General features: G+C 42.7%; 1 protein-coding gene across 16 annotated transcripts in view; it reads left to right on the forward strand.

The window, feature by feature from the left end:
* Positions 1–26,802, forward strand: part of IRF2 (interferon regulatory factor 2) — a 41,676-nt gene that overhangs the window by 1,798 nt on the left and 13,076 nt on the right. For 2 of the 16 annotated variants that reach the window (XM_040554710.1, XM_040554709.1), the window contains exons 2-5: positions 15,878–15,985; positions 21,420–21,519; positions 22,142–22,318; positions 24,832–24,878. In XM_040554710.1, coding sequence (XP_040410644.1) covers positions 15,899–15,985; positions 21,420–21,519; positions 22,142–22,318; positions 24,832–24,878 — 411 coding nt within the window. In that variant the 5' untranslated portion in view covers positions 15,878–15,898. Of the gene's footprint in view, positions 1–2,093; positions 2,787–3,457; positions 3,562–4,276; positions 4,393–4,506; positions 4,540–13,442; positions 14,009–14,811; positions 15,986–21,419; positions 21,520–22,141; positions 22,319–24,831; positions 24,879–26,802 lie in introns of those variants that run through there. The other 14 variants (XM_040554701.1, XM_040554695.1, XM_040554698.1 and 11 more) reach the window with 14 other exon arrangements.

Consider the following 26,802-nt stretch of genomic DNA (forward strand, 5'->3'; position numbering starts at 1 on the left):
TGGGAAGGGCTGTTCGTCACAGGCCTTGCTGCATGGAGAGAGGTAGATAAGAGGTCTGAGAAGTAAAATATAGCTGTTGTGGGGGTAAAGACCCAAATCTACGTTGTGTGGAGGCCTTCAGCTCTGTGGTGGGACCAGGTGGTGTTGGAGAGAGGTGGAGTCTTAATGCACAGTAGAGAAAGTGATGCAGAAGAAAGGGGATAAGGTTCAAGAGGAAATATATTTGGAATAGAACAAGTCTACATTAAAAAAAGGGACTTTAATAAATTAAATTTTAATAATTAAATTTGCAGCCAGGCTATGTATGCCTTAAAATGAAGTATAAACTTATTTATATGTAATATGTATAAAACAATATAAGTTTTAAATCAAAGCTTTAAACCTATGGGAAAGACCTATAGGTGAAGAACGTGGTTTGCTGGGAGACATCCTATCTTGGAGAGGATCATCCCTAATGAAAAATATTATTAAAATAATATAAACATTGCATATTAAATATTATATAATATAAATATTGCATATTAAGACCCCTACTGAAACATCTCCATGGTACAATACTTGGAGTACCAGAAACTTTGTAGAAGCTCAGAGAGTGTAGTGACAGACTACAGATGGCGTAAGGAGGACAGAGTAGCTGACACGTGCATGGAGCGGGATGCTTTTTGTTAAAGCCTGTAACCGTTTCAGGAAGTAACACAGGATCTCATGAGCTGGTGTTCCAGGCCCAAATAGGAAGAGCACAGATTAGGGCTGTGTGACTGCCTGCCCAACCAAGGTGTTGACAGCGACTGTCATACACTAAGGGAGATCAGAGAGGATGCAAAAGGAGGAAATACAAAGATAATGGAAGGCTTCAGTTGCCCCCATGCCAGTTGTCACGTTCCAACATGAAATTTGCCCAGGTCCTAAGTTTTTAGGTGTTTTCTGGGTGTAGCTTGTCAGGGTACTCTGTGGGTGGCAGCTCTGGGCAAGATCCTAGCCAGCAGGAATTAAGTTTGGAATTTTACATTAAAAATGCTCTGATGTGACAGTGATCCTAATGCGCTGAGATTCAGCGTTGTTTCAGGAGGAATAGAGCCAGGGGCTATTGTGGTGGTGGTTAATTTTCCACAGTAAATCTTCATAAGAGGAGGGGAAAAAAATGAGTAAAATGGTGAGAGGCAGTCAAAAGTGTAAAATACTTGCAGGTGGCATGTAATGCTTCAAAGACGCTGTAATAGGGGCTCAGAGCAATTGCATGGCATCTGTCAGAAATGCCAAAAAAGCTGAACAGGCTGAAAAGCAAAGTGAAGGAGTTCAGCTGAAGTCAAAAGGCATCTTTCAACAAGCTAAAGCTTTGCCTTCAAACGAGAAAGATGGAAAAGAACATGAAATCTGCGTTAAACACAATAAGGTAGGCCAAAAAAGAGTCACGGAACAAGTTGCTAAAAGCATGAAAACAAACAATAAATCCCCTTTGAAGTGCATCAAAAGCAGGAAGCCTGCTGATAAATGATCCATGTGTAGAAGGAGTGCCCAAGGAAGATAAAGTCATAACAGAAGAGTGAAACAAGTTATTTGAGTCTTGTTTCACTAAGGAAGAGTTTAGGGACATTCCCTTACTAGAGGTTTTTTTTCCCTTTTAAGAAGGAGTGAGCCTGTTTGAGGATTTCTCTCAAACTGACCTGTCTGTAAGAGAGGATATCAGAACAAATTGAGGTGATAAAATAGATGGGAGGAGGCGATCCTTGTTCAAAACTTTTGGAGGAACGTGAATTATGAAATTGCTGATACGTTGCCTCTTGTGTAACTTGTTGCTTAGACTTGGCCTTGGTGCTCCAGGAATAGGAGGTGACAAATCAGATGCCAGTTTTTCAAGGTTTCTGGGGACACTGGGAATTCCCGGGTGGTTGTTTTTGTGTTTGTTCGCCTTTTTGTTGTTGTTGTTTGTTTGCCAGGGTTTGGTGAATGCGGTTAGTGAGCAGGAGGTACAAGTGTGATACACCGACAGTGGACTGGGCTTCTGTTGAGGAGAAGCTGTGCCTCACCAGGCTTCTGGGGTTCTTTCAAGGCGTCGCTGAGCTGTGGTGGAGGTCTCCTTGGTACAGCCCTCCTCAGAGCAGGGCTGGTTGCAAAGTCTGCTCGATGAGAGGAGGCTCAGGTCGTCCCCCAGGAGCCGGTCTAGAGTCCGTGCCACTCGGCTGGTGCGGGAAGAGATAGGTGGTGGTGATGCAACAAGTTTCCTCGTGGTATGGACTCGCTGTTCAGAGTAGTAAAACCTCTGAAAGACTGCGGAAGGACCTCACTGTGTTGAAAGTCCAGGTGTAAGATTGCAAATGAAGTTCGGTACAGACCGATGAAATGTAAGGCACATGGATGGGAATGTAATCGTAATGTTATGCGCAAAAGTGAAGTTTGAATTATTTTTACTTGGGAAAAGATCACAGAACACAGGTATTCCTGTGCAAAAGCGAGCTCTGTGCCCAGTAGTGGCTAAGAAAGCAGAGGGCAGCTTAGGAATTATCAGGAAGGAGTGCAACAGGGAATAGGAAACACTGTCATGCCTCCGTAAGTCCATGTTGCTCCCCTCTCCTAAACAGTGTTAACAATTTCTGTTCCCCCATCTTGGAAAGTAAGACTTGACGAGCTGCAGAGAAGGGCATCAAGGACAATCAAGTGTATGGAACAGCTTTTGTGAGAGTCAGAAGCCTTGGCTCGGAGAAGAGGTGACAGAAGAGGATGTGGGAGTGTTCCTTGAAATCATTAGCATCCTGAGGCGAGTGAACAGGCAGCAGGGAACAGCACAGGTAAACACAACCCACATAAAAGAAATGGGAGGCAGCCTCACTGCAGGAGGAGGTGTTTGTCATGCAGTAAATAAATTGTGGCGCTCGTTGCCTCACGTGTCACGCATGTCACGAGCTTACGTAGGTTCACGAGCGATTAGGCAGTCTGTGGAAGAGAAACTTGCTGCGCGGCTTGGCAGTCAGTGCAGTTCAGTTTCAAACTCTGAGCACTGAATAGCCACAGATCACTGCAGGCCTGATCAAGGATTCTTTCTGAAAACCGTGAGGGAATTTTCACCGTAAGAATGAGAAGCACAGGCATAAAAAATGGTCCGTTTGTAGATTACATAGAGATCACATAGACTGTGTATTGGCCTTTGTTACGTGAATTTTGTGCCATAAGTTCTCAGGAAACTTCCTGAGAACAAAAATGATTTCCATGATGATCCCGTTCAGTCTATGCTTGTTACCCCTGGACTTGTTAACCGACACAAGTTGCGGTCAGGTTAAATGCACCGTGTGTGCACCGACACTGTGGTATTCAGCAAAATTCATCTGCTGGTTTCAAGATTAGAACCTCATTATTACCTCATTGGAACCTCAGTTTATATTTTGTGGATCTTAAGTATTGAAAGCCAGGATCCGTTTGTAGATAAAGGAACAGAACTAATCTCGTGTTGCTCTTTTTGCAGGACACTTACTTATCTCTGTGACTTGTTAAAGATTGACCTTTTAAAACTCCGTTCTTCAAAGGCCTACCTACAATGATTGTGATATTGAGGATATAAGCCATAAGGTAGTGTTTACAGAAGTTTTATTACAGCTTATGCAGCTATAAACCGTGATTAGTGTAATACGTTTTCTGTTTTGCTCTTTGAGATCACAAGTGCGAAAGGAAAACAAAAAATTAGCTAACCGAAAAGATTCTGGGTACCGTGCATGAGAAGAACAGATTTATTACGTTGCATATTCCTTATGTAACAATAACATTATGGAAAAAAAAAACAATCAATGTAATTATATTTCCCCTTCTGTTTCAGAAGTTTTGTTGAGTTATTACTTATGAACTGTCTGAAGGTTCTTCCTTGCTTTCACTGTGTGAGCTCGTGTGCTAAGATTAAAATAGCCAGTAGGAAAAACTAGCACCGACCATTAGCAGTTATGAACAGTTAGAGGAAGGGAATGCATGTTAATAGTTAAGAGTTTAATGTCTACATTGGTATATATATAGATATAAAGTTACATGTTTTGTGTATAGCACAATTGACATGTACAGCACACGTTGCTCACTGATAGGCTGTAAAACACTTAACTTGCTCTTTCAGTTAGTGCTGGTTATGTTTTCAGCTTCTTGGAGCTGATGAAAATGCTTTTTTTTTTCAAATGAGCTGGGAAGAAAATGCAGAAGTGGTGAATGAGAGAGTAATGTTCAGTTTCTTGTGGGTAATACGCTGCAAGCGGGGTTTGTGTGTGTTGGAAATCTTCTGACCCCGTTGTTTGCTTGGGGGCAGATTACACCGAATGTACAGCAGTCTGTAGTACAAAGCAGACGTTTTATCGTGTTGCAGCTTGGACACAGGCACCCAGGAGCAAATCCACCTGCATGTGACAGGTTGTTTCACCCAAGGTACAGAACTAATTCTGACTTTAAATGATTTTAGCATTCTGTTGTTGCTGTACAGGCTACTGGCTTTCATGCTGTGCTTAGAAGTAATAATTTCCATGTTCTCTCCCCGTACAGAATAGAGCAGATTGCGGGTTCGGAGTTTTTCAGGTAACCTTTACAGGTTTGATTTGCAGCTATATCTGGTGTTAGGAATGGAGTTAAGCTGTGGCAAAAGCATTTGCATTTGTCCCTTAGTTCGAACCGCACTTGACAGTGGATGTTGTCTAACCATTTCCGTTTTGCTGTAATATTATTTTAAGCAGTTTTTAAAGACCTGCGTGCTTAGCACTGACATAGCACAAAAGAAGGAAGGTTTGCTTACGGTTTGTTTTAGGAAATTCTGAAAGCGTGGCTAAGTTCTGCTTTCTGATGTGTACGGAAGGGTGTCTGTGAGTGGAGGGGCTTGATGAGTACAGAGAACACAAAATCTGTCCTGTAATATTTCTATTAATATTGGACATTGCTTGACAGCGTTACAGGCAAACCTCTTACAGCTTTAACTAAGCAAGATAATGCCTTAATTCGTCAGTAAGGTGAAGTAGCAGCAAGTTTCGGTCTGTATGCACATTCGATGCACATATGTAACGTGCATTTGGTGCGTGATGTGTACTTTCTGTCCGTGTGGTGCACTGGCTGCTCCTACTTCTAAGGTGTCCTTTTGAGTTTTACAAATGTGCTTTATGTGCAGCTGGGAGATGAATCAAGTGGAAAGTACCGAACTATTGAATTAAATTGGATGTGGCATATGCATTTGTAAAAAATCAAAACAATACCCCCACCAAAAGCATTCCAGAATTGTGACAGCATCTTAAAAAGTTTATCTAAAATAAAAATAATTCCAGAGTATAAAAAAAGTGGGGGATAGGAGACAAATACTTTCAAGCTACTGAAAGCTTTGCTGCAGGATTTGAAATCCAAACATTGTTATGTTAAAAACATGAAAGCAAAACTTGAGGATAAAATTGAAACCAAATATAAACAAAAGTGAAACTGACTCCATTGGTTTTCGTTTCCCAGTTGGCAAAAATGAGAAAATAAACACAGAGCAAAGAAGCACGAGAGCTGAACTTTATAAAAATGATTTCAGTGTTATTATTTATTTTATCTGTTAGTAAATTTGACTTCTGCAGGGCAGCATTACTTTAACAGAATACACAATTAGGAATAAGAGCAATTTTCCCAGGTTTTCCAGGTAACTCCTTTCCCATCCAGCGGTCAGTGTGATGACCCTGCAGTGCTCTGTGTGGTGTGTGTGCGTCTTTCATGGAAGTAACATTTGGAAATGTGGCAAGGGGGTACACAAGGAGAAATGAAGGTGGTAACATCAATATCATGAAGGGGAGTCATTCAGACGGCAGGTGCGCTTGAAATTTATTTGTGTTGAGATCTGAATTGTTAATAGGATCAGGTATAAAATGTATGATTTTTTTTTTCCTTCACCTTTGGGGTCATCCACTGAGATCTGGGCCAGATCAACAGTAACCCAAAGATGTTATCTGCTGTAAGCTCTGCTGATCCCCTGAAATGGCCGGGAAGGGGTCTCGCTCAGTTCCCGTGGATCAGTCAGCAATTAGAAGGTCCTTTGTGACTTTGAGAACTTGGTGGTAAATTAGTCAAAAGATGGCCATGGGAACTTGAATGAATATCCTTCTCATATGTGGAGATGTATGTTCCTGGAATGTGTTGAACAAAATAAAGTGCCGTCTGGGTGTTGAGGAGAAGCTTGGACCATCCCTGCCCTTCTGAAGCTGTATGAGGGTAAAAGGAAGGACTTTAGTTCCAGAGATTTAATTCTCACACGTTTGACAAGCATTATGTTCAGGCATATCAGAACTGAATTCTTTGGATGCCGAAACTGTTCTGGAGATTTGAGATTCATGGGGGAAGCTGATGAAGACGAGCTTTGTTTAGTTTAATAACACTTATCTTGCTTAGAAGCGAAATGAAGATGAGTTCAGTGGTCTCACTCTAGCTCAGTAGTATTTTAGGAAACTTTCAAGATAGAAATAGCTGCTGCAGATCAGGAATTGAGGCTGTCTTGTTGCTGTTAGCCTGTGATCAACACAAAAACATCAAACTAAGAGCACATTTTGTAAGGGAGCCTATTAACCATTCATAGCTCAACATGAATGAATGAAGAAGTTCCTGTGTGTCCTGTGGTGGTGGAAAGTAATGGTTTTGTAAAAAGGAGGCTTACAACATACTGTTTCAACAAGTGTCAGCATTAAGCATTTAATACTTGGTACTCTGTAAAAGCAAACCCTTGAAGTGTGTTTACAAAATAAAGACATTTCTCTGTTAAATTCTCCAGTTCCGGCCAATATCTCTGTAATAACTAACTCAATTCAGGTTAGTTTTTCTGCTCACACATCTGCTTCTTTCATGGTGCTATTTTTGTAGGCATAAATAAGTGCATGTGACAGACATGTTTCCAGCTTGCAGTGTGGATGATTCAGAGTATCCCAGCCCCCAAGTCTGTGCCTTCTGTGGTCTGTCTTTAAAGCAACCATGTTAAGTGAGTGGGAGAAATGTTTTTTTTTTTCCTAAACCGAAATAGCATATACTTCTCTTTAATAATTGAACTGTCGTAGTCAGGGATTTGGGATTTGTCCCCTCCCTTGGAAGTGAAGGAAAAACTGATTTGTGGAAAGGACTGGCTTCGGTGCTCACTGTGAAGTTAAGCAGAGGTGGTTTACGTCTTTTGCTCTCTGGATGCTGCGCTGCTGATTAGAAGTTAGGGTAGCAAAAGTAGGTGTGGGTTAGCTATTAACTTCGGTGGTAGGAGCTGCCTTTGCCCAGACAATAAAATGAAAGCTTTGAGCAAATACTAAATTGTACTTTAGTGTAGTGTGCAAATAGTTTTTGCTGTGTGTCGCAGAACAGTATGTTATACAAACAGAGCTGGCTGTGGGAAACAAGTCAAATCTGAGCAAGGTGGATTACATCAGGTTCAGGTCGTGGCCAGTGAATGGGAAAACTCTTCCTTGAACGCACTTCTCAGCGTTCGCTGTCCGAAATAATTTTTCTGCTTCTCTGAGTGCCTTTAAAAAGTAACCATCTTTTCTGGAGGCTTGCCTGAGCCTCACAAGCCACCAGTGTGGGAACGTTGTGATTAAGGACTTGTGTTTTACAATGGCTGCTTTTCTTACTCGTGGTGTCCTCTAAAGCTCCGACCACGTATTTAGTCAGAGAAGTGCTAGACAGGACGTGGAGATGATGTCTGCCCAGGCTTTAGAAAGGGTTTTTACAGTTCAGCATCCAGATCTTGTAGGTACTTGCATGTATGATTTTGTGTTGCTTTCAGACAAACCAGTTTCGTGTGGGAAATGCAGTGTGCTCGGCAATGTTTTAGGGATGGATGTCTCCTGTAAACCTAGTCACAGAGCACTTTGAGAGGGCATTGGTCTAACAGAGCCACGGAAAGACTTTAAAACTGCTGTTGAGCTGTGTTAGTATGATAAAAGAAGTGATTCTTGGTAATTGTTTGAGCCTTAACAGCCTTCTAGTTTTCATCAGCCTGGAAAATTCCTTATGAATCAGCTGTCAAACGCTGAGTTTTCCTGACAGCCTTTAAGAAGGCGCAGGGTTTGGCCGCGGCGGATAGGGACTGACACAGCTAAGCCGCATCAGCTATTGTATGTGGGTGTTCAGGAGTGAATTCGTGTGTGAGCAGTTAATTCCAGATTAAAATTGATTTATTTGGGGATAACTGCTCCCCAGTGCAAGGAATTAATTGCTGCCTGACAACCCTGCCAGCGATTTTCTTGTTGTAAACAAGCTGTTCCCAAACTCGTCTGAGCGAAGGAGGGATCCACCACCGAAAAATGACCACCTTTTCTTCTGGCAGCCTTCGGGGGAAAAGTCGTTAGACGTCCCAGATGCTGAAAACAAATCTCGAGCCGTCACCAGACGTAAAACAAAAGCTCAGGAAGTAAATAAATCAGGTAAAGTTTGTGGCTGTATTTCTGAGGTGCCGGGGAAGGAGTTTTCTGTAATCACACGCCGCTTGTTGGCTGTCACTTGCGCAGAGCCGCTGTCATCCCGACGCCATCTGAAGCTGATCATCATCTCCATCTTGAGTCAGGGCAAGACCTGGGAAACAAAGGAAAAAAAAACAACAGGAAACAAAGTATTCCTTTAAAGTTGGAAGTGAAGCAATCGCTTTGTGTTCTCACCAGCTTTGCAGACGCTCGTGTGTGTACGGATGGTCTTCGTGGCACAGATGCTGCAGAGATGATCGCTAACAATCTATTTGTTGGAAGTCTGGGCCAAGTTCCCAGCTGATGTAAGTCACTGTGATGCCAAAGAAGTGAATGGGCTCAGCAACAGACATCGTGTTATTTAATCTTACGATAATGTTCAACGTAAGAGCCAGTGGAAGGGAGATTTACTGTAGGTATTGAGAAACTGAAGCATTATTTCATAGCAGCTCAGTCCAGAGGCACTGACCAGGCTCCTGGTTCAGTTGTATTAAAATATCGTGGCTTTTCCTCAGTGCAGCTCTTGGCTGTAAGTCCGAGGGCTACCTTTAGCGATGCCTGAGATCACTGCAAAATAACAGCTCACGTCCTTGCTGCCGAGGGAAACTCAGCTGTGCATGGAAACCAAAGGAAAGAGTCTGTTTTGATGTGTAATGTCTGAATCCCAGCCAGGACATGTTAACACCCTTTGGGTGGAACAGAAATGCTATAGGGCTGATGAAACACACTCTCTATACAGTATGAGTTCCCATTGTACGTTTTCCTGGGCATGTTTGTCAGGCAGTCTGTAACGCCGATTTCTGTACACATTGGAGGTATTTGCTGCCTTTGTTTTGTTCTTTTGCAAGGAATGTTGGGTTGGTTGGGGTGTTTTTCACCCTCCAGCCCTTGAGGACACAAGGGCTTTTTTTTTCCTTCTACCTTCCTGCATCTTCCTTGTGTGCAGCAGCATGCCGGATTGATTCCCCTGTCCCTATTTAATAGTGTCAGTATTCGTAGGGAGCAGAAAAGGCGCCATAAATACATGAGATTAAAAGACCAGAGAGGGAAGGGTTGCTGTCTAACTATCCATGAATCTAGATAGTCTTTTCTAGGCTTCCCTGTACTTTCTTGCCTTGTATCTCTGTTGTACAACTCCAAGAGCTTCAGGGTTTTATTTGGAGCCCTTAGCCCAGGCTACTGCGAGAGTGGGTATGCGCGCTTTTCCTCATTTACTAATGCTCCTTTAATTAAGTGTTTTGCTGGTGGTTCCAAGGAAGATGCATGTATTTGCATAATTTGGGGTTGTCAGAAAGCAGGCACGTTAATTCTTCTCGTGCAGTGTCAGTGGTAAGACTTTCGCTCTGCTTTCAGAAGGTAAGAAAAGCAGAGGTCTCCTGGAGGCCGCAGCCAGGAAGATTTCAGGTGCCTGAAGTCAGAGTACCTGCAGTTCAGTGGTGTGAGTTTCAGTTTAAATCTCACTCACGTTTCGAAGTATTTCTGAGCAGGCCACATTAGCAGGTTTTCTTACCCAGGAAAAGACACAGGGTGGTCCTGTATACGAAATCCTGCGTGAAGGCAGAGTCCAAGCTGCGACACAGGGACAGAATTTTGCTGTAAGTACTGTTCCTTAGAATAAGATCATGTTTCTTTGTATCCTGGAACACTCTTGGCACACGGACAAATACAGAATCCAGTTCCCTGAATCCTAAAATTAGCATATGGTCTCATTTCAGCATATCTGTTTGGTCACACAGGGTGATTGATGCTTTTCTGAAGTGCATCAGCATTAGGAAACAAAGGGAATGATTATCAGCAAAACACAAACACAAGATTACTTCCTTTTTTTTTTTTTTTTAATATTGTCAGTTCTCTATTCACAGATAAAAGAGAAATAGATCCCGTGCAATATTCTGCACAAGTCCTCTGGGGAACAGATGTTTTTTCACCGCTCTGGGGAAAGGCTGTGACCTACTTCACAAACGCACCTCTGAGTATCTTATCCCACCTTACCTTCTCACAGCCATGAGCTACATTTCCATATCCAAATCTTTTAACTGGGTACTTTATGACAGGGAAAAAAGAATTGCTTTTTTTTTTTTCTTACTTCTGTAGAAGTAAATTTCAAAAATGTCCATGATGTAGGCATAGAGTAGTTTGTGGTTTTGAGATAACCTACGTGTCTTTTCAGTCATCCAGATGCTGACAGACGGAGTGAAACTGAAGGGAATGGAACATCTTGTACTGCTCGGATTTAATACATGCTGTGCTGTTGCTTTCACTTTCTCTCTACAGCTGCCATAATTCTACTGAAGGGCTCTTCCTTCTCAAAGGCTGTACTTTCTGTATGGCAGCAGTGTTATCAGGGGAAAAACAAACTTACTGGTACGTTTTAGCAGACAGTAGGGAGGACTACAAGCTCTTTATTGAACATTATCGAGTGAAAATATTTAAAGCTATATTTATATATGGAATATAACCCAACCATCATTTACGGCTTTTTAAATATGTCTTTGAAGGGAAATATCTCTTGAAAATAACCAATATTTTTATAACTTCTTTTTAAAAACAAATGAGTACTCTGGGTTTCCTTTTGAAGAGTCTTACATAAAGAATCTTGGAAAAATACATCTTTCAGAGGAGCACGGAGCTAAAATTCAGTATGACTTGTTACGTCTTAAGGATGGTGTAGTGACAGCTACTTGCTGAATGCCCTTTGTACTACTACTTGTAAGAACATTGTTATGCCCCTGCTTCGATCTCTTAACATTGTTGTGACTCTTTTCCTTCAGCTGTGTCCTTTAAGAGGTCGGTTTGTACTCGTGACCCCAGGCTGCTGCTAGGATTTCAGTGTAGAAAGCTCATTTTCAAACACAACATGCGGTAGCAGGAGCCGTGTTCTGGCTGGCCTCCTCCAGGTTTCTGTGTCTGTAACTGGGTTGTGCTGGCCTGACTTCACAACTTCTGTGCTCGCCGTCTTCCACAACACTTTTCCTCTGAGTCACGTCTGCAGGATTAGGACAGTTTATAGCTTGTCAGGGAGGAGATTCCACCACGGTTTTGTGGTGTCTATTTGCAAAAAAATAGACTGAGCTGACTGCAGAACTAGCTCAAACCTTCAAAAGTGGTCAAAATGCTCTTATCGTGCTATTGTAGTATTAATGCTGTTGTGTGGTACTGTTTGGTACATCCACGTGTCTGCCGTGCTCAGCGCTTGTATGGGGGTGATATCCTTCATCTCTTAGTGCCCGTCAGTGTGTTTCTGCTCCCACAGCCCCTGGTTTTGACCCCAATTAAGAAGAGGTGTGTGATAAAAATGGAGCAAGAAAAGGGAAATGATATTAACAGAGCTGTCAGGCTTAATACATCTCTGTATGTGTACGGTTACAAGTTGTGGTTCTTGGCAATTGGCTTTCTTGTTAGGAGTGGCAAGTGTTTGCAAAGCGAATTCCCGGTAGGTAGGCCTCCCTTCACGTCTAAAGGAGTCCTCCTCTTCTTATAGGACAGAACAATGTTTTCTTAGGAAAATTAGCAGTTGATTGTGTTTCTTGGCGATTATTCTTTCCCTCCCCCCACCACGGGACAATTATAAACCAGAATTGAAAACAAACAGAAATGATCCTCAGCGTGGTGCCAGAAAGCTTGATTTCAGCGCGGGTCTCTGGGAGCGCTGAGCATTTTGCTCCCCAAAGAGGTGCTGGAGGTCAGCACAGTCCAAGCTTGATGCTGTGGCTTAAAAGCACGGAGGCTTCATTAGTGTTTTTGGGTTACGGGCATCCTACCCGTCCCCTCCAGCTGCTCCCATGCTGCGTGCTCCCTCTCGGCTGCGCTGCCACAGGCATTTCCAGGCAGGGTAGGAGCGTTGGGCAGGGTTCAACCAAACAAGCCCTACAGAAAGAGGTGCTGCTTGTAACCCAGCTCAGTTCCCTCCTCTCGTTCACAACACTGTCTCCGCGAAGAATAGCCTTGACACGGGACAAAATTGGCGTGGGACCAGAGGTGGGAAGCGAATGGAGTCCACTTGTCTCAAAAAAAACCAAAAATGTGGGCACCTGCATGCAGCTTTGACTCCAGGGGTGTAAATCTGAAGGGGAAGTGCACCGTTAGCGTTGATCAGCAGTGGGTGGTAGGTGCAGAGGTGCTCCTGGTGTTACAGGCCTGCTTCACGTTATAGATGTTACTGTTTCGTCCTCCTTACAAGGACCGTCTGGTTTTGCTTTTTCCTTTCTGCTGGGTCAACACTACGCGGGGGCGCGGGGATTTGGCATGCCTCGTGTTTTGTATGGCTCACCTTCGTTTCTGGCTTCGTGCATTTGCTTTATAATTAATGTGTGCTGATCTAGGGCGAAGCTGGCTTTACGTTAAGCGATGGCCAGTGGAACCTTACGTGCCTTTGCTGCCTGCTTTGGAGAATTTCAGGGGTCTTTAAAAACTTGAATGACTTTGAATGGCAGAAGGTGTTTGTCCCGCTACTCACTGAGAGATGGGCTTGAGGTTCTCCCCCCAAAGCCAACAGTGAAGGGTACAACAACAAAAATAGCACAGAAAGGAGCCATCAAAATAGGGCTCTCAAGCGCACCCATTAACTCTGCCTCTTAACCGTGTTACACGTACTGGGAGGCAGTACTGAAACACAGAGGCTACTTTTTAAGGCACGGCAGGACGTGGCGTTTCTTACTTCACAAGTAAACCACACGTTTGACAGCTCTGGAGGGAAGACGTGGCACCTTCGTTTCACACAGACAATTGCTAGAGAGAGCTGACTCGTTATTTTCGTTGCAGAGATGTCGCTGACGTGCAACTGCCAAAAACCCCGCTACGTTTTAGTGCCGTTGTGGTCAGTGCTGTCCCAAGGCATTGTGTCTGGGAGTGTCTTCTGGCTTTATTTTCTGCAGCTCGTGGCCACAGAGGAGCACGGGCTGTGTTTTGACTAACAGAAGCGCGCTGCCTTTGCCCTTCTGTGAAGCATGGTTCCCCAGAAGAAGCCCACGGTTCCTTCCAGGTGGACATCGCTGCGGGTTTATTTTTAGCTGGGTTTGGTTTTACTTTCAGATAAACAGATCTCGGGAGCCACTCACAAGCCAGACTTCTTCTGTGACTACCTCCAATTAATTTGGTGCGGTGCGGGTGATGGATGTGAAGGTGTAAGCTGACGGCTGCAGATGCTGTGCTGGTCCCAGAGGCCTCTGAGTGCTGGGAAGGAGATGAACCCTGCCACGTCTGTGGGGAACAGCTGGGCAGCCCCATGGGACACGGGACGGACAAGATAAATGGCTCTACCTTGCCATCCTGGGCAGGACCTGCTTCCTTGTAGTAATGTTGGCAGCTTTCTCCTCTCCTGAAGTGCATTGCTTTTTCACAAACACAGCTTTTACCTTTTTTCCGTCCCAAGTTGGATTTGCTGCCGCTGCCTTGAAGATGACTTCCTTGCCTGTTGCCTAAATGGTTCATTCAGACAGGCTTGAAATTTGTCTTAGAGGCTCGTTAGCCACAACACGAGACGTGTCCCGCTGCAAACAGGAGCACTCACGTACTGAATTCTGAAGCTTATACATGGTGTTTCCAGGAATTATCTCAAAGTGCACATATATTGAAAGAAATCTCAAGAAGAAAAGCATGTAAGACGATAGTTGCATCTACATGCTCCTTTCCTGACAGATGAATAGAAATGTGCTCGCGTTTTTAGTACAGTCATTTGCATTTTTTAGCTTTGACCCTGCTTCGAGTGGGAGGGAGATGGTGGTACTGTGTGATTGAGATAAGGCAGTTGGTGCTGGAAGGGCTGCTGGGGCCTGCTTGCATCTGCGTTGTAAAAAGTGCTCGTACTTTTGCATATCTGAAAAGGGTATCGTGCATTTTAGGAGCGTGTCGCTGTCACTCAGAAAACTGCTTTGCTCCTGCACAGACCGGGGCTTTGCAGCAGGATCCAGCCATTGCTGGGCTCCGGGGCTGGCTGCTTTTTCATATCTGAAGTGAATTTGAAAGGGAGCCGAGCAGTTGCAAACATTTTCTGAGCTATTTTAGACATTTTTGGTCATTGGAAAAGGCTGAGGCTGAAGCTATAGTGACCAGCTCTGCACAGCAATAAATAAAATGCCAATAAGTTTGCTAAGAGATTAGCGTGAGCACTGCTGCTGGTAAATTCTCTGAGCGTATCAGGGAGCCTTATTGTTGCACTCAGGTTTTAATTCCCTATTAGTTTCAGGAAATACATGTCCTCAGAGCAATGAGAGGAAACTTTGAACGTTTTTCTTCCTCTTGTGCTGGGTGTGGGCTTGGTACTGCCTAATTGTTAGTCTGCCTGATGCCTGTACTCCCATAGGAAAAAAGAACAAACCCATTTACATTTGTGTCATTGCCGTGTGCTTTCAAATATGTAGCCTAGTCTTTTTGTTTTTCTCTCTTTGTTTTTTTTTTTAAGATCAAAGGTGACAAGAATAGCAGAGCAGAGAAGTTAAGAGTGATGCAGTGAACACAGATGTAAAGAACAAAGGAGAGAGGAAGGAGCTGAGCCTGGTGTAGTGGGGGAGAGAAGAAGAAGCCTAAATGCAAGTACTTGCACGTGGAAATGATTGATTGCAGGCTGCTTAACAGGAGTTTAATGTGGTGCTTTAATCTGCATCTAGTGCTGGTTGGCACTTTCGGAGTGGTGCCTGAGATAGGTTAATGTTTTTTAAATTATCTGTCTTGGCTTCAAGACTTTGGACTCTTATGTCAATAATTTACCGTTCTAAACAGGGAAATGGCATCGGGGTCACGTGCACGTGTGTGAGAGAGAGAAAGAAGGCGGTTTGAGCCCTGACTGAATAGTGTAACGCGGCCTGGTGCAGCTGAGGGGCTGTGAAGCACTCGCTTCCTAGCTAAGCAGTATCGAAATGTAGTAAAAAAATCTGTGACGGGGTTGATCAGAGAAAGCTGGAGGGGCGTGGGACGTCGTCCTGTGCAGCCAGAACCAAATTTGTCTGAAAAATAACTGTGATGTGAATATATTTTTCATTCTCTTAATCAAGTTTGCGGGACAGAAACAGCCATCTGAAAACACTCGAGTTAGTAGATACATCATTTTAGCTAGTACAGTGGTGTTTCCTGTGTTTGGTTTTGTTTTGGTTACATTTTCTGTGGCAAAAAAAAGTCTTCTACAAATGCAGGTACACGGGCCAAAAAAAGAGGTCTCTTGGAGCGTAACTGATTTTCTTTGTGGCCTCTGGTATCCTGCCTGTATAAGCAGAAGAGCTGTTGCCATTGCCTTGTGTCTTCAGGTGAAGGGTGTACTAATACAGGTGTACCAAGACTGTTTTCTTCTGTGGAGAAAGCTTCATCATTTCTGTTACTCCTAGGGGAGGCTTCTACATAGATCCAAAGTCAGCATAATGTTTACGATTGTTCAATGCCTGCAAATCTTTAATAAGTCTGTATTTTGTGCTGGTAGATGGGGGAACCGCAGTTCTGCCAGGAAAACAAGTAACGTTGTCCCTTGTTCCCTTCAGCTCCTTGCAGTGCAGGTAACAATGCCTGTCGAAAGAATGCGGATGCGCCCATGGCTGGAAGAACAAATAAATTCTAACACAATACCGGGGCTGAAATGGCTAAATAAGGTAAGGTGTGTGCGCACATGCACATGTGTGCGTGTGTGTGTGTGTGTGAAAGAGGTACTTAATAGCAGTGTCAGAGGTTTGCATAAGTAAATCAGTGTTCCTGGTTTTCGAGGGGGCAACATAAGAAGGGAGGGCAAAGCTGAATGCTTCCTGCTGAACCTGTTCTTCTGGCCTCACATTCCAGATCTGAAGCTCTCTGTATTTGCCTGCTAGATTTGCGGCTTGTTTGTAAGCATTTTTCCTCCTCCAACTCTTTGTTGGTGAAACAACCGTCCTGAAGACTCCGTTAGTTTTTTTTAAGCTGGAACAAATTGCTCACCGTGTAGCATCAGAGAGATTTTGAACAAAATGCTCTTCTGAGGTGGAATAGTGTATTTTGCATTAACCTCCGAGTTGAAGTGATGGTCCCTTCTTTCAGAATTGGGTGAATGCTCTTACACTTCTCAAAGCAGTGAACCTGGGAAAAAATCAGTTAAGTTTTTCTGTTTTCAGGCTCAAAACTACTGTTCCTTGTCCAGAACTCATAGTGAGAGCACTAGATACTCTGTGAACACAAGTGTGGGCTCCAAAATGTTAGCACCCAATTAGAATTCTTCTTAATTGGCTGAATAAAACAGTGTATTTGAGACTTTGAACAGTAATAAACCCCAAAAATACTACATGCGTTCTGCAGGATGCAGAAGTGCAATTCACCACACTGAAAAGAATGGAGCAGTTTTAACTACAAAGTCCACATTATTATCAAAATGAGTAGAAATGCAGTAAAGTGGGTGCAGAAATACAGAAACTGCCATTCTGTCTAAGACACTAGTCCAGTTTGTCTAGTATCCTCCCTGTGATAGTAGATGTTGGGCTTAGGTGTTCATTTTTAAAACTGGGGAATGGCAATTAATATTAATATTTTTATTTCAGCTTCCAAAGCTAAAACCACTCGTGACTATAAAATTATCAGCAGCCCTATAAATTTTAGCTGCAAATTTTGTTTCTCAGGAACATCCTGCATCAGTTACTCTCACATGCTGTGACTGGGTAAATAAATATTGCTTTATCCATTCCCAAGGTATCTGCCCTGTGAATTTGAGTAGGTCCTTGTTCTTGCATAATGGGGTCATAGTTGAAGAGGAGGAAGAGAGCAGCTTTTACGGTTGTCTTTGTAATATGAATACCATATTCAGGTCCCTATGGATTCTTCTCCTTTGCTATCTCTACTTCTGTGTCAGGTCTCTCCTGCTAATGATCCACCTCTGCTGTCCTTTCCTGAAAATTTCTGTTTGATTCCAAAATAATTTCTCTATCAGGGCACGGTATTTCAGATCGGAGCAAGTTACTGTTAAATATAGTGGTGGTGTGTGTTTGCAGGTTATGTTCACGTAACTTTTCCCAGTACACCTTGGAAATATACTTGCTCTGTGAAAACACTGCCTCTGTGCTAAGGGATTCACTCTTCAAGTTCAGTCCACTAGCCTACAAAGGCGTGTTGCAAGGCATGTCATGTTGTTTAATGCTGGCAGCTCTCTGATTGTGTTGTTGCAGCGGTTTCTGCCTTGTGCTTCTGGCGTAAGCTGTTTGCATGCAAGAGTCGGTAGGGGATTTTGTCCTTAGTTAGCATATTCTATGTTGATCAATGCTTGTCTCACAAATAAAGTATTTTGAAATTGAGTTTTTTTTTCTAGAGCAAAGCTCTGGCCCCGATCAGGAGGAGGACACCAGGCTAAATGGCCTGCGCTGACGTTTGTTAAACTTCAATTCCCCACTCTACCCTCAGATTTGGTATCATCCCGAGTTGCTTTTATTGTACTCAAGCTAATTGCACTTCTGAGCGTTTCTGTTTAAAAATGCTTAAAAATCCATTCCAACAATGAATCATTAAACCAAAAATATTTCTATTTTTACTGTAAATCCTGACCATAAACAAAGCCTTGCATGGAATCTATGATAAAATGTCCTGTGTCACAGCACATTCTGTACAAACAGAATTGACTCTGGAAGTTGTAGGATTTCAGGGTTTGTATATTTCAGTCAGAGTTTGGCAAAGGACAGTTCACATTAAAGAAAAGAAGACGGGGCAGATAGCAAGAGAATGACACTCACTTGTGTGCACAGCTCTTAAGGAAATAAGATTTAACTATTGAAGAAATGGATATCACTCTATGTCATTGGCTGTCTTCTTGGGAAATTTTTCCAGACCAAGGAAGGAATTAAACCTCTCTCAGTTAAAAATGACAAGTCAGGTAACAGCTGACTTACCTAATTCCTTCCTCTGCTGTCAGTTAATCACATTATACCTCCTGCTTTGTTCTGCACTGCATTGTTAATGTTTTCCCCACTAGAACAAACCCTTCTGTACAGGGCTTAAAAAATAAATCCTTGTGCACCTCCCTAGCGAACATTTTATCCTGCTGAACAGCATAAGGGAGAAAGGGAATTTCTTTACCATCCCTGGGAGACAAACTGGAAGGAGTGAAGGAAATTACATAGTTCAGCAGAGGGCAGAGGTGGTGTGAGGAGGGGGATAATGGGAGGTCAGCGTCCCTCATGGATCTGGAAAAGGAAATTAGAGTGAAAACATGCAGAGTAGCTGTAACAGGAGCCGAGAGGCAGCCAGCTGCTTTGATGGCTGCTTGGAGTATTACCATCCAAACGGAGGTCACTATTTAAAATGTGTCTTATGACTTTCTAACTAATCTGTGATCTCATGCTCATTCACCCGTCTGGAGCATTTTGCACTGTTAGGGTTTCAAGTGTTCAATACTGTTTTCCTCTTCCTGCTTATTTCTAAGAATGTGACACCTTTTCCCTTTCGATATCCCCACTGGATTGTGCTAGCAGTTGCTGTTATGCAGCAGCAGTTTTCTGGGTTGTGCTTTTGACTTTGGGTGAGCCTAACTTTTTGTACAAACTCAAGACTCATGCATAAACGTGCGGTGATGAAGTGCAGCATAAGAGAGCTCTTGATTTTCCAAGTCTAAGAAAAATCAGTGCTGAGCCTTTTCCTATTAATGTCATTATTAATAAGCATGAACTGAAGAAGGATTTGTGAAAAATATTTGATAATGTGTGAAATAAAAAAATAATATTTAAATAGGGAGGATCTAGGTAAACTAGAGCAGGACGCCATGGAACCATAGCCACACGGTTTCGTTGCAGTAAGCAGTCTTGTGGGGCTTCAGATAAAATCAGATTTTTACATAATTGATGAGAAAATGTTTCTGTGTGTAAAATTATTTATATTTTAAAGTTATAATACATGTAGATTCTATGATTTTGTTATTTATATTAGAATTTGCTGTGAGTCCTTGTGCTTCGAGACACCTGGAATTAGGAAGAACTTTATGTAACGGACACTTAGACTGCTGTTGAGAAGGTCCTTGCACCTTCTTTGAAGCAGTGAGTACCACTGATGGCGACATGGTGCCATATCTGTAGTCTTATTCAGTGTGCAAGTTCCTAAAGAACTTCTTGGATTTTGTTGCAGACTATGAAATCAATTGTATAGCCTCCATAGCATCGTGTAGCATTGTTGAAACTTCTTCCTATTACCAAACATGAGAAGACTTTTTAGTCTGGTCTATTTGTGCAGTTCGTGGTGGTAGATTTTTTTAATGGGCCTCTATTTTTTCCACGCTAATCATTGTCTGCAGGAGAGTAAAGGCAATAGAGCTTATTCTCACTTTGATGAACACAGTAGAGCTGTGGACCAAAGGAGAGTGGGGTTGAAGCTTTCTTTAGACCAACTTTACTTGGGGAAAGAGGAGAGCATATCTATAGGATGTTTTAAGTATGTAGAGAGGGAAGAGATAGGAGGCAAAAGGCACATGAGGCAAATGGTGAAGAACAGATGAAGAGGAAGAAGGAATGTGTGAGAGTGTGAAGGAGAGTGGAGAACATGTTAAATCTGTGATTTCACCAAATTAAAGAAAAGATGAAGCAAAAAGGGAAGAATGCTGTTCTGAACAAATGAATGTAAATGGGAAGGGATTGGAGAAAATAGTTGGAGGTGACAAAAAATGCAGGCTCAAAAAAGCAAAGATCACCCAGAAAGGAAAGGAAATAAGCCTAACCTTGACATTAGTGAAATATTAACCTGACAGACAAGGAAGAAAAGCTGTTGTTGGAGGAAGGGGGGGAGGGCAAAGGATTTATCTCACCCGACCTTAGACATCTACAAAGCAGTCATTTAAATGAGAGCTGCCTGTTTAAAGTTGTTTGCAGTTAATGGAGAGAAAGAGGCACTTTGGGGTTGTAATTCAGTTGGTGAGTTGAAGGAAGTTGTGCCCTGAAAGTGCTTTTCTCTTCACTAGCTGTGAAAGAAATCTAAACCTGTAGGGGTGGCGCTTACAGTGTAAGATGTCTGTATTTGAAGCCAGGTAAGGTGTATCCTGCCCAAGAGGAGGATTTTGTTTGTGGAGCAAAACCCTTTTTCATGGCTTTGCAGAAATGAGCATAAAGTGTTCTTATACAACCCCCTTGGTCATTACATAGCAATTCGTTCCTGTGTTATACGATATGAAAGCACATCTGACCCAGCATCCATCTGGCCTACTGTCCTGTCTTTGATGATGGCCTGGGCGAAGTGCTTGTGGAAGGAGTAAAGGAGACACCACCAGGGGAATATGATTCTTCCCAGTCCTGTGCTGTTTGAGCTCTGAAAGGCATTGTGCTCCCAGAGGTGGAGTTGCATCTGAACCCATCATCTTTAACAGTCACCAGTGTACTATCTTCCACAAGTTTTTCTGTTCCCTTTGTGAATCGGTTTATACTTCCACTATTATAAGGCACGCCCTGGTTTAACTATATGTTGTGTAAACAAACAAACAAGCCTTCCTTTGGATTGCTTTAAATCTGTTTTTCTTTGACCTAAAGTTTCTGAACTAGAAGAAGTTTAGCTACTTTTAATTCCACCCCTGCACATGGGTGTCCTATATCTTTTTTTATCCCATTGCAGAGAAGTCTACATTTGATACACGTCCTGTTTGATTAGCTCATAAATTTTAGATAGCCCTTTCTTTCACCATGCTAGTGTTTTACTGGCTGAACTCTAAATCCCTTGAATTAGCTCTGTTCCTATGGTTGTTTACTTTTGTATCTGATTTTTCTAATCATAAAAGTGTCCGTGCTGCCAAAACTAGCCCTCGTTTTGAATGTTTAGAAATGTGTAGCACTGAATGTTTTATCCATGTGTCAGCTTGGAAAGCTGCCAGTCTCGTAGTCCACGAAGGGGCATCTGAGTATTTCATATACTTGGGGCTGTATTCTGCTTTCACTGACGCCAGTGGATGTTTTCCTATTGAGTTCAGTGACAGCAGCACTGGGTTAGAAGGAAGCAAAACATTTGCAGATGCTGGAAGTGCATTTTTAAATGGGTGACTTAAAGTCATCAGAAAATCCCTCAAGTCAATCAATATCGGCATTTCCTGTTTGTTTTCCCTTCCAGGAGAAGAAGATTTTTCAGATTCCATGGATGCACGCTGCAAGACATGGGTGGGATGTTGAAAAAGATGCTCCCTTATTTAGAAACTGGGCAATTCACACAGGTATTGGAACTCTCTTTTTGCAGGACAGATTTTCACTTTGTTTTCCCTTTAAGAGTTGTATTTTCCTCCTTTCATGTCTTTGCTTTTACTAACACAGTAAATGAATTGAAGCTTCCAGATCTGTGGGAGGCTAAGTGCTTTTTTCAAGGTCTGCAGTACTCCCCAGCTTTATTGAATGGCCATAAGTCATTTGCATTTGAGGAACACAGTAAAACTTAATTGATTTAAACGTTAACAAGATCGGGTTCAAAATTGTTTGGAGTAGAGCATGCTCAGCACTTTGTAGACTTGGGCCCTTAGGCTTTTTATGTGTTTCTATGGATTTGAGCCAGACATAATAAAGGTAAATGCTGTGCAAGCTTTTCCACGTTGTGGTAGAGTTCCATCTGATCCGCAGTGCCCTAGGTCTTTCTTGAACAAAAACTGTTTTTAATCATGTGTTCTAGAAACATGCATGAGAATGAGATCACACCATTCACTTTCTCTTGCAACCTCAGCTGTTGTTTGAATGCCCGTCTTGAGAACCAAAGACTAATGCCTTGGAGTTAACCTGTGTTGCTATTAGTCTGCCTTAGGTATTCAGTTATGCATCGTATGTGCCTAACTCTCTTTTCTTGCTTAGGAAAATACCAATCGGGGGTAGATAAACCTGATCCAAAGACATGGAAAGCAAACTTCCGATGTGCTATGAACTCTCTGCCTGATATAGAAGAAGTGAAGGACAAAAGTATAAAGAAAGGAAACAATGCCTTCAGGGTGTACCGGATGCTGCCACTATCTGAAAGACCTTCTAAAAAAGGTAGAGAGTTTGTGAGTGTGAAATCGGTGTTGGGTGCATTGCTACCATGGGGTCTGCATAATGTGCCAGTTTTACTTCTCCTACTGTAAAGTCAGACTTTCCTGTCCAGGTGTTCCACAGAACTTAGGAACTTCTGTATGAAAAATGGGCTGCATTCAATTAAGAGAACAAGCTACTTTGGGAGAGGATCGATAAGATATGATAACTGGTGGTCTGTGTAAATGGTGATAGTTCTGTTAAAGCCGATGGAGCTGTGTGCAGGTGCTAGTCCCATGTACCTTGCTTGCTTAAATTTTGGGGCTGCCAGTAACTGCTGCCAAATGGGCCAAGTTTGATAGGGGACGGTGATACGGCGTAAGCAGCTGAAGATTTGCAGAGTGACAAACACCCCTAACTTGAATCAGGAAAAATGTTTCCTGCGGGAGGTGTTAATATCAGTGCTGAACTAAAGCACAGTTTTAGGAAGCTGAGAATACCACAGAGGAGAGCCCCTATTCATTTTTCTGTGGCACCACTTTCAAGATCACAGTCCCTCTGAGGTATCCTAGTGAATGAAGGCAGCATAAAGCCTTATCTGCTTATTCCCTAACTCTCATGAGAGAACTGGGTCTCCTTCAGTCAAGGAAGCTGAATAGAGGATGTTCGACATCCGTGCATTTCACACAGTAAAGCTCATTCAGAATATGGTGGCAGGCATTTTTCTGTCTTTTTCCAAGCAAGGATAGAAATAAACTCACACTCTTTTTAGCTGAGTGGGAGCAGTACACTTCAGCATAGCTGTGGCCTACATAGAAAAGCTGGTTCTGTAGGTTGCAGGGACCAAACTCAGATGCCATGTGGAACAGGGAGCTCAAATTCAGCATCTGGGTTTCCTATATAAGGAACAAACTCCCAGGTTTGACATCCTAGGTTTGACATCCTTCTCTGTTCAGAATGTTAAACTATGGAGCCACTTCTTTAGTTACATAGGTAAACTAGGCCATAAAAAAAAAAGAAAAAAAAAAAGGCTGTCCTATTTGCCCCCACAGCGTAGTAGTGGTGACATGAGAAACTGTTTAAATTCCTCAGATTTGGCTTAGGTGTTAGGTCTCCTACATGCCAGAAGAAGATCCAACCACCAGGTCAATCTCATGAGTGCTTTCTTTTTGAGTAGAAACACTGGCTTCTTTATGGCTTTGTTATTGTCTTACGGAGTAGAAGATGGGCTTCCTTGTTCCTCTGGTATCTTCTAGTGCCTAGAAGTATTGGATGAAAAGATAACCTGCTATCCAAATGCATAATGCTCCTCTAAAATCAAATCCAGTTCACGTAGTGCTCAATTTGTTATTTTCTCAAATTGAGAAGTAAAAGGCACATCTTAAGTTTAAGGTAACTGTGATTGGAAGCATTTAACTCTGGCATTTCGGGGGCAGAATCATACTGTGAAATGAAGATCAATCTGGAAAAAGTAGAATTTTTGGTTTGGAACTGTTTCCAATCTCTCATCTGTGTTGCATTTTGTACATTCAGGCATATATCCATGAACCACAATCTGTCCCATTGTGGTAGATTCCTCTCATAGCTGTAAGAGCTAGAAAAGTTCATCATGAAAAATGAGATTCTGGAGCTCTGTGCAGGAGAAGATTCCACTACAAATCCAGTTACTATACAACTGACATACTTTGGGCCTTGTATATATTCTAACTTGCCCTTTCTACATGGCATGTGGCTATATTTATGTATGAGTGAGGGCAAAAGAATTTGTCTGCAAACATTTCTAATTCGAAATGCTGTCTTGTAGTACGGATGGGAGAAATTCCTGGGACACGTCTGTACAAACAGCGGGGTAGAGCACAGCTTGCATCAGCAGGTCTGAGCTTTCACGTTAGGGTCTCTTCAGGACACAGCAGGGGCAGCAGTGCCGAGGTCTGCCAAGGCACGGGAGGTTTGGTGAGGGCCATACACCTTGGGTTTTCTTCTGCATTCTCAAATCCAGCATGATTACATAAACCACTTTTGCATTAATTATAATATATAATCCTTCTCCCATGTTGCAAGCAGTTACAAAAATGCATTGAAAATTGCTGTGATCTCACATGTCAAATTAAACAACGATCTCCCTTTTCCTGTTGCTGCAGTGAGAGTGTCTCAATTGTGATTAGGCATGCATTTTGATTTTTTTTTGAGTATTTTTCTCAAGTTTGCTTCTCCTTTAGCAGTCCCTGGTTCTTAGTATGTCACTCTTTCATATTTTTCACCTTGCTTTTTTGAATGAGATCACTTTATTTAGTCCATTCATGGTTCTTTTTTGCAGTCCTTCAAAAATGAAACACAAAACCCGAGTGCTCAAGGTGAATTTTTGACTGCCCAGGCCTTATAGTGAGCTTAAAATTAAACAAAATGAGTTCTCCCTTTCCTAGGAGGTGCTACTATTTTGAGGCATATTTGGGGGCTATTTCTTAGTGGATATAGAAGGCATATAGGAAAACTCGTGGCATAGAGAACTTTAAGAAATCTTCTTTCTGTTGTTGCAGGAAAAAAAACAAAGTCCGAGAAGGACGACAAATTCAAACAAATTAAGGTAAGAAGTGGCTGTTAATACTGTAAGAGCTTGTGAAAACAATCTGTTGCAATATTTTTTAATAGCCCCAGTAGTATCTTGTGGATATTTGCAAATCTCCTATGCTTGTGGTTTGGTTAAGTAGTTACAGTTATTTTGGATTTTTTTTTTTAAACCTGAAGCCTGTTACAGCCATGACTAACGTCATCAGTTGACACAGCCCTTGTGTTGCAATGCCTGGAAGTTGGAAAACTGGCAGCTTTGGCAATACATCTGCCATTTGTTTGTCTGTGTAAGTAGAAATAAAGTAATTACGGAAGGAATGCTTCTGAACAATGCGACTACCTTTTGGAGCAATTAGTTTTTGTGTAGAAGGCATTGGAAATTCATTTTCGTTTAGGCAAAGGGGAGAAGTCTTATCAGAGCTGCACATTCTGCTCATGCACTATAAGTTGGAAGAATTCAGTTGTAAAGCTCATCAGGTAGCATATGAGATTTCTTCTCGTTCAGAGCATGGACCCAAACTCACATTTGCTTTCCCTACAAAGCATGGTATTTTATAGGTTTCACAGTTCTGCTGAGGCCCCTCAAAGAAGATCCTTGTTAAATAGTGGCAGGATTTGGTCCAACTTCATTTTTTTCATAAAGTAAATTGCAAAGTTTCCAGACTTTCAGGCTTCACTGAAGTTTGTGTTCTTGGGTCTTTCATTGAAATCTGGGATTGGAGTACTGAAAGCATGGCCTGCAGTAGCATGTAGCAATGTCCATAACAGAACAGCTCAGTCCTCCGCTGCTTGCTTGTCAGGGACTGTGGCTCTCATTCCTCAGCCAGGTGAATGCTTGAGGCCTGGGAAAATGACTTGATTGCAATTGGATTTGGAAGGCAAAAACTCTTGGTGATTTGTGACTTGTATAATTATGTGTCAGAGCACTGCATTACTCTGGTAAAGTCCTTTGGTCAGTGTCGGGCAGCACACGATGCCTCCCAAACCTGGCAGGAACACTTTGCTGTTCCCCTTCTTCATAATCTTTCTTTTAGTCAAAATATTAAATACCTGAAAAGCTGTAGAGGTGCTTGAACAGTCTTGTCCTCTTCATTAAGGCTGATCTCACAAATACTGCTTGCTGAGAGAGTTCCAGTGATGTCTGGGAGATTATTACACACAGCATTATGCCTGTGAGTAGGAGCCTGCAGGGAGGCGCTCGCAGCTTTTGGGGGTGCTTTCTTGCAGCTTGGTTGCCCTGAACTGTGCAGAAGTGTTGAGCCACACGACCCCCCAGCACCAGTAAGCTGATCTGGCCGTGCTTCCAGCACATACACCTGCCGCTGATAGCTATGAATATATGGCTCGCCAACCACTAATTATGATATGGCTGCTTACTTCTTGCAGGCTTTGATATGGGGCCAGGTAGTATTCCTGACTGTTCTCCCTTATTCTGAGAAGTGTGTACATGAGTTGACTTCCAAATATGCCTGGATTTTTAAAATAGGCACTCATTCAGTGCTCAGCTACTGCTAGGTGGGCTGTTGAGTGCTGAAGGCAGTAACTGTGAAGAAAGATGGTGGATGAGTTAATGCACATGCACATTTTTGAACACTGAAAGCTGCTTAAATTTCTTTGCTTGCTGATGTGGATTCCTAAGATCTGAGCTGCGTGGTTTTTGTTGAAAGCCTTGCAGTTACCTTGAAAACCTCTGCTTAGTGAAGATGAGCGGGAGGTTGTTCCACGACCTGCCTTTTAACTTCTGTAGGGTAACAGGGTCACCACTGCCAGACCCTGTGGGTGCCCAGAGCTCTAAGGCAACCACTGGTGGGGGTGAGGAGAGCTGCCGGACCTTGCTGGTGAGACTTGGTGCCAGACCTTGCCGGGCTGGTGGGGCCGAGCCCGAGCAGGGTGCTCAGTGAGGGCGCTTCCTTCCTCGTCCCCGCTGCGGGTGAGAGGCC

This window comes from Cygnus olor, chromosome 4 (genome assembly GCF_009769625.2).
Source record: "Cygnus olor isolate bCygOlo1 chromosome 4, bCygOlo1.pri.v2, whole genome shotgun sequence".
In the NCBI taxonomy this organism is placed as follows: Eukaryota; Metazoa; Chordata; class Aves; order Anseriformes; family Anatidae; genus Cygnus; species Cygnus olor.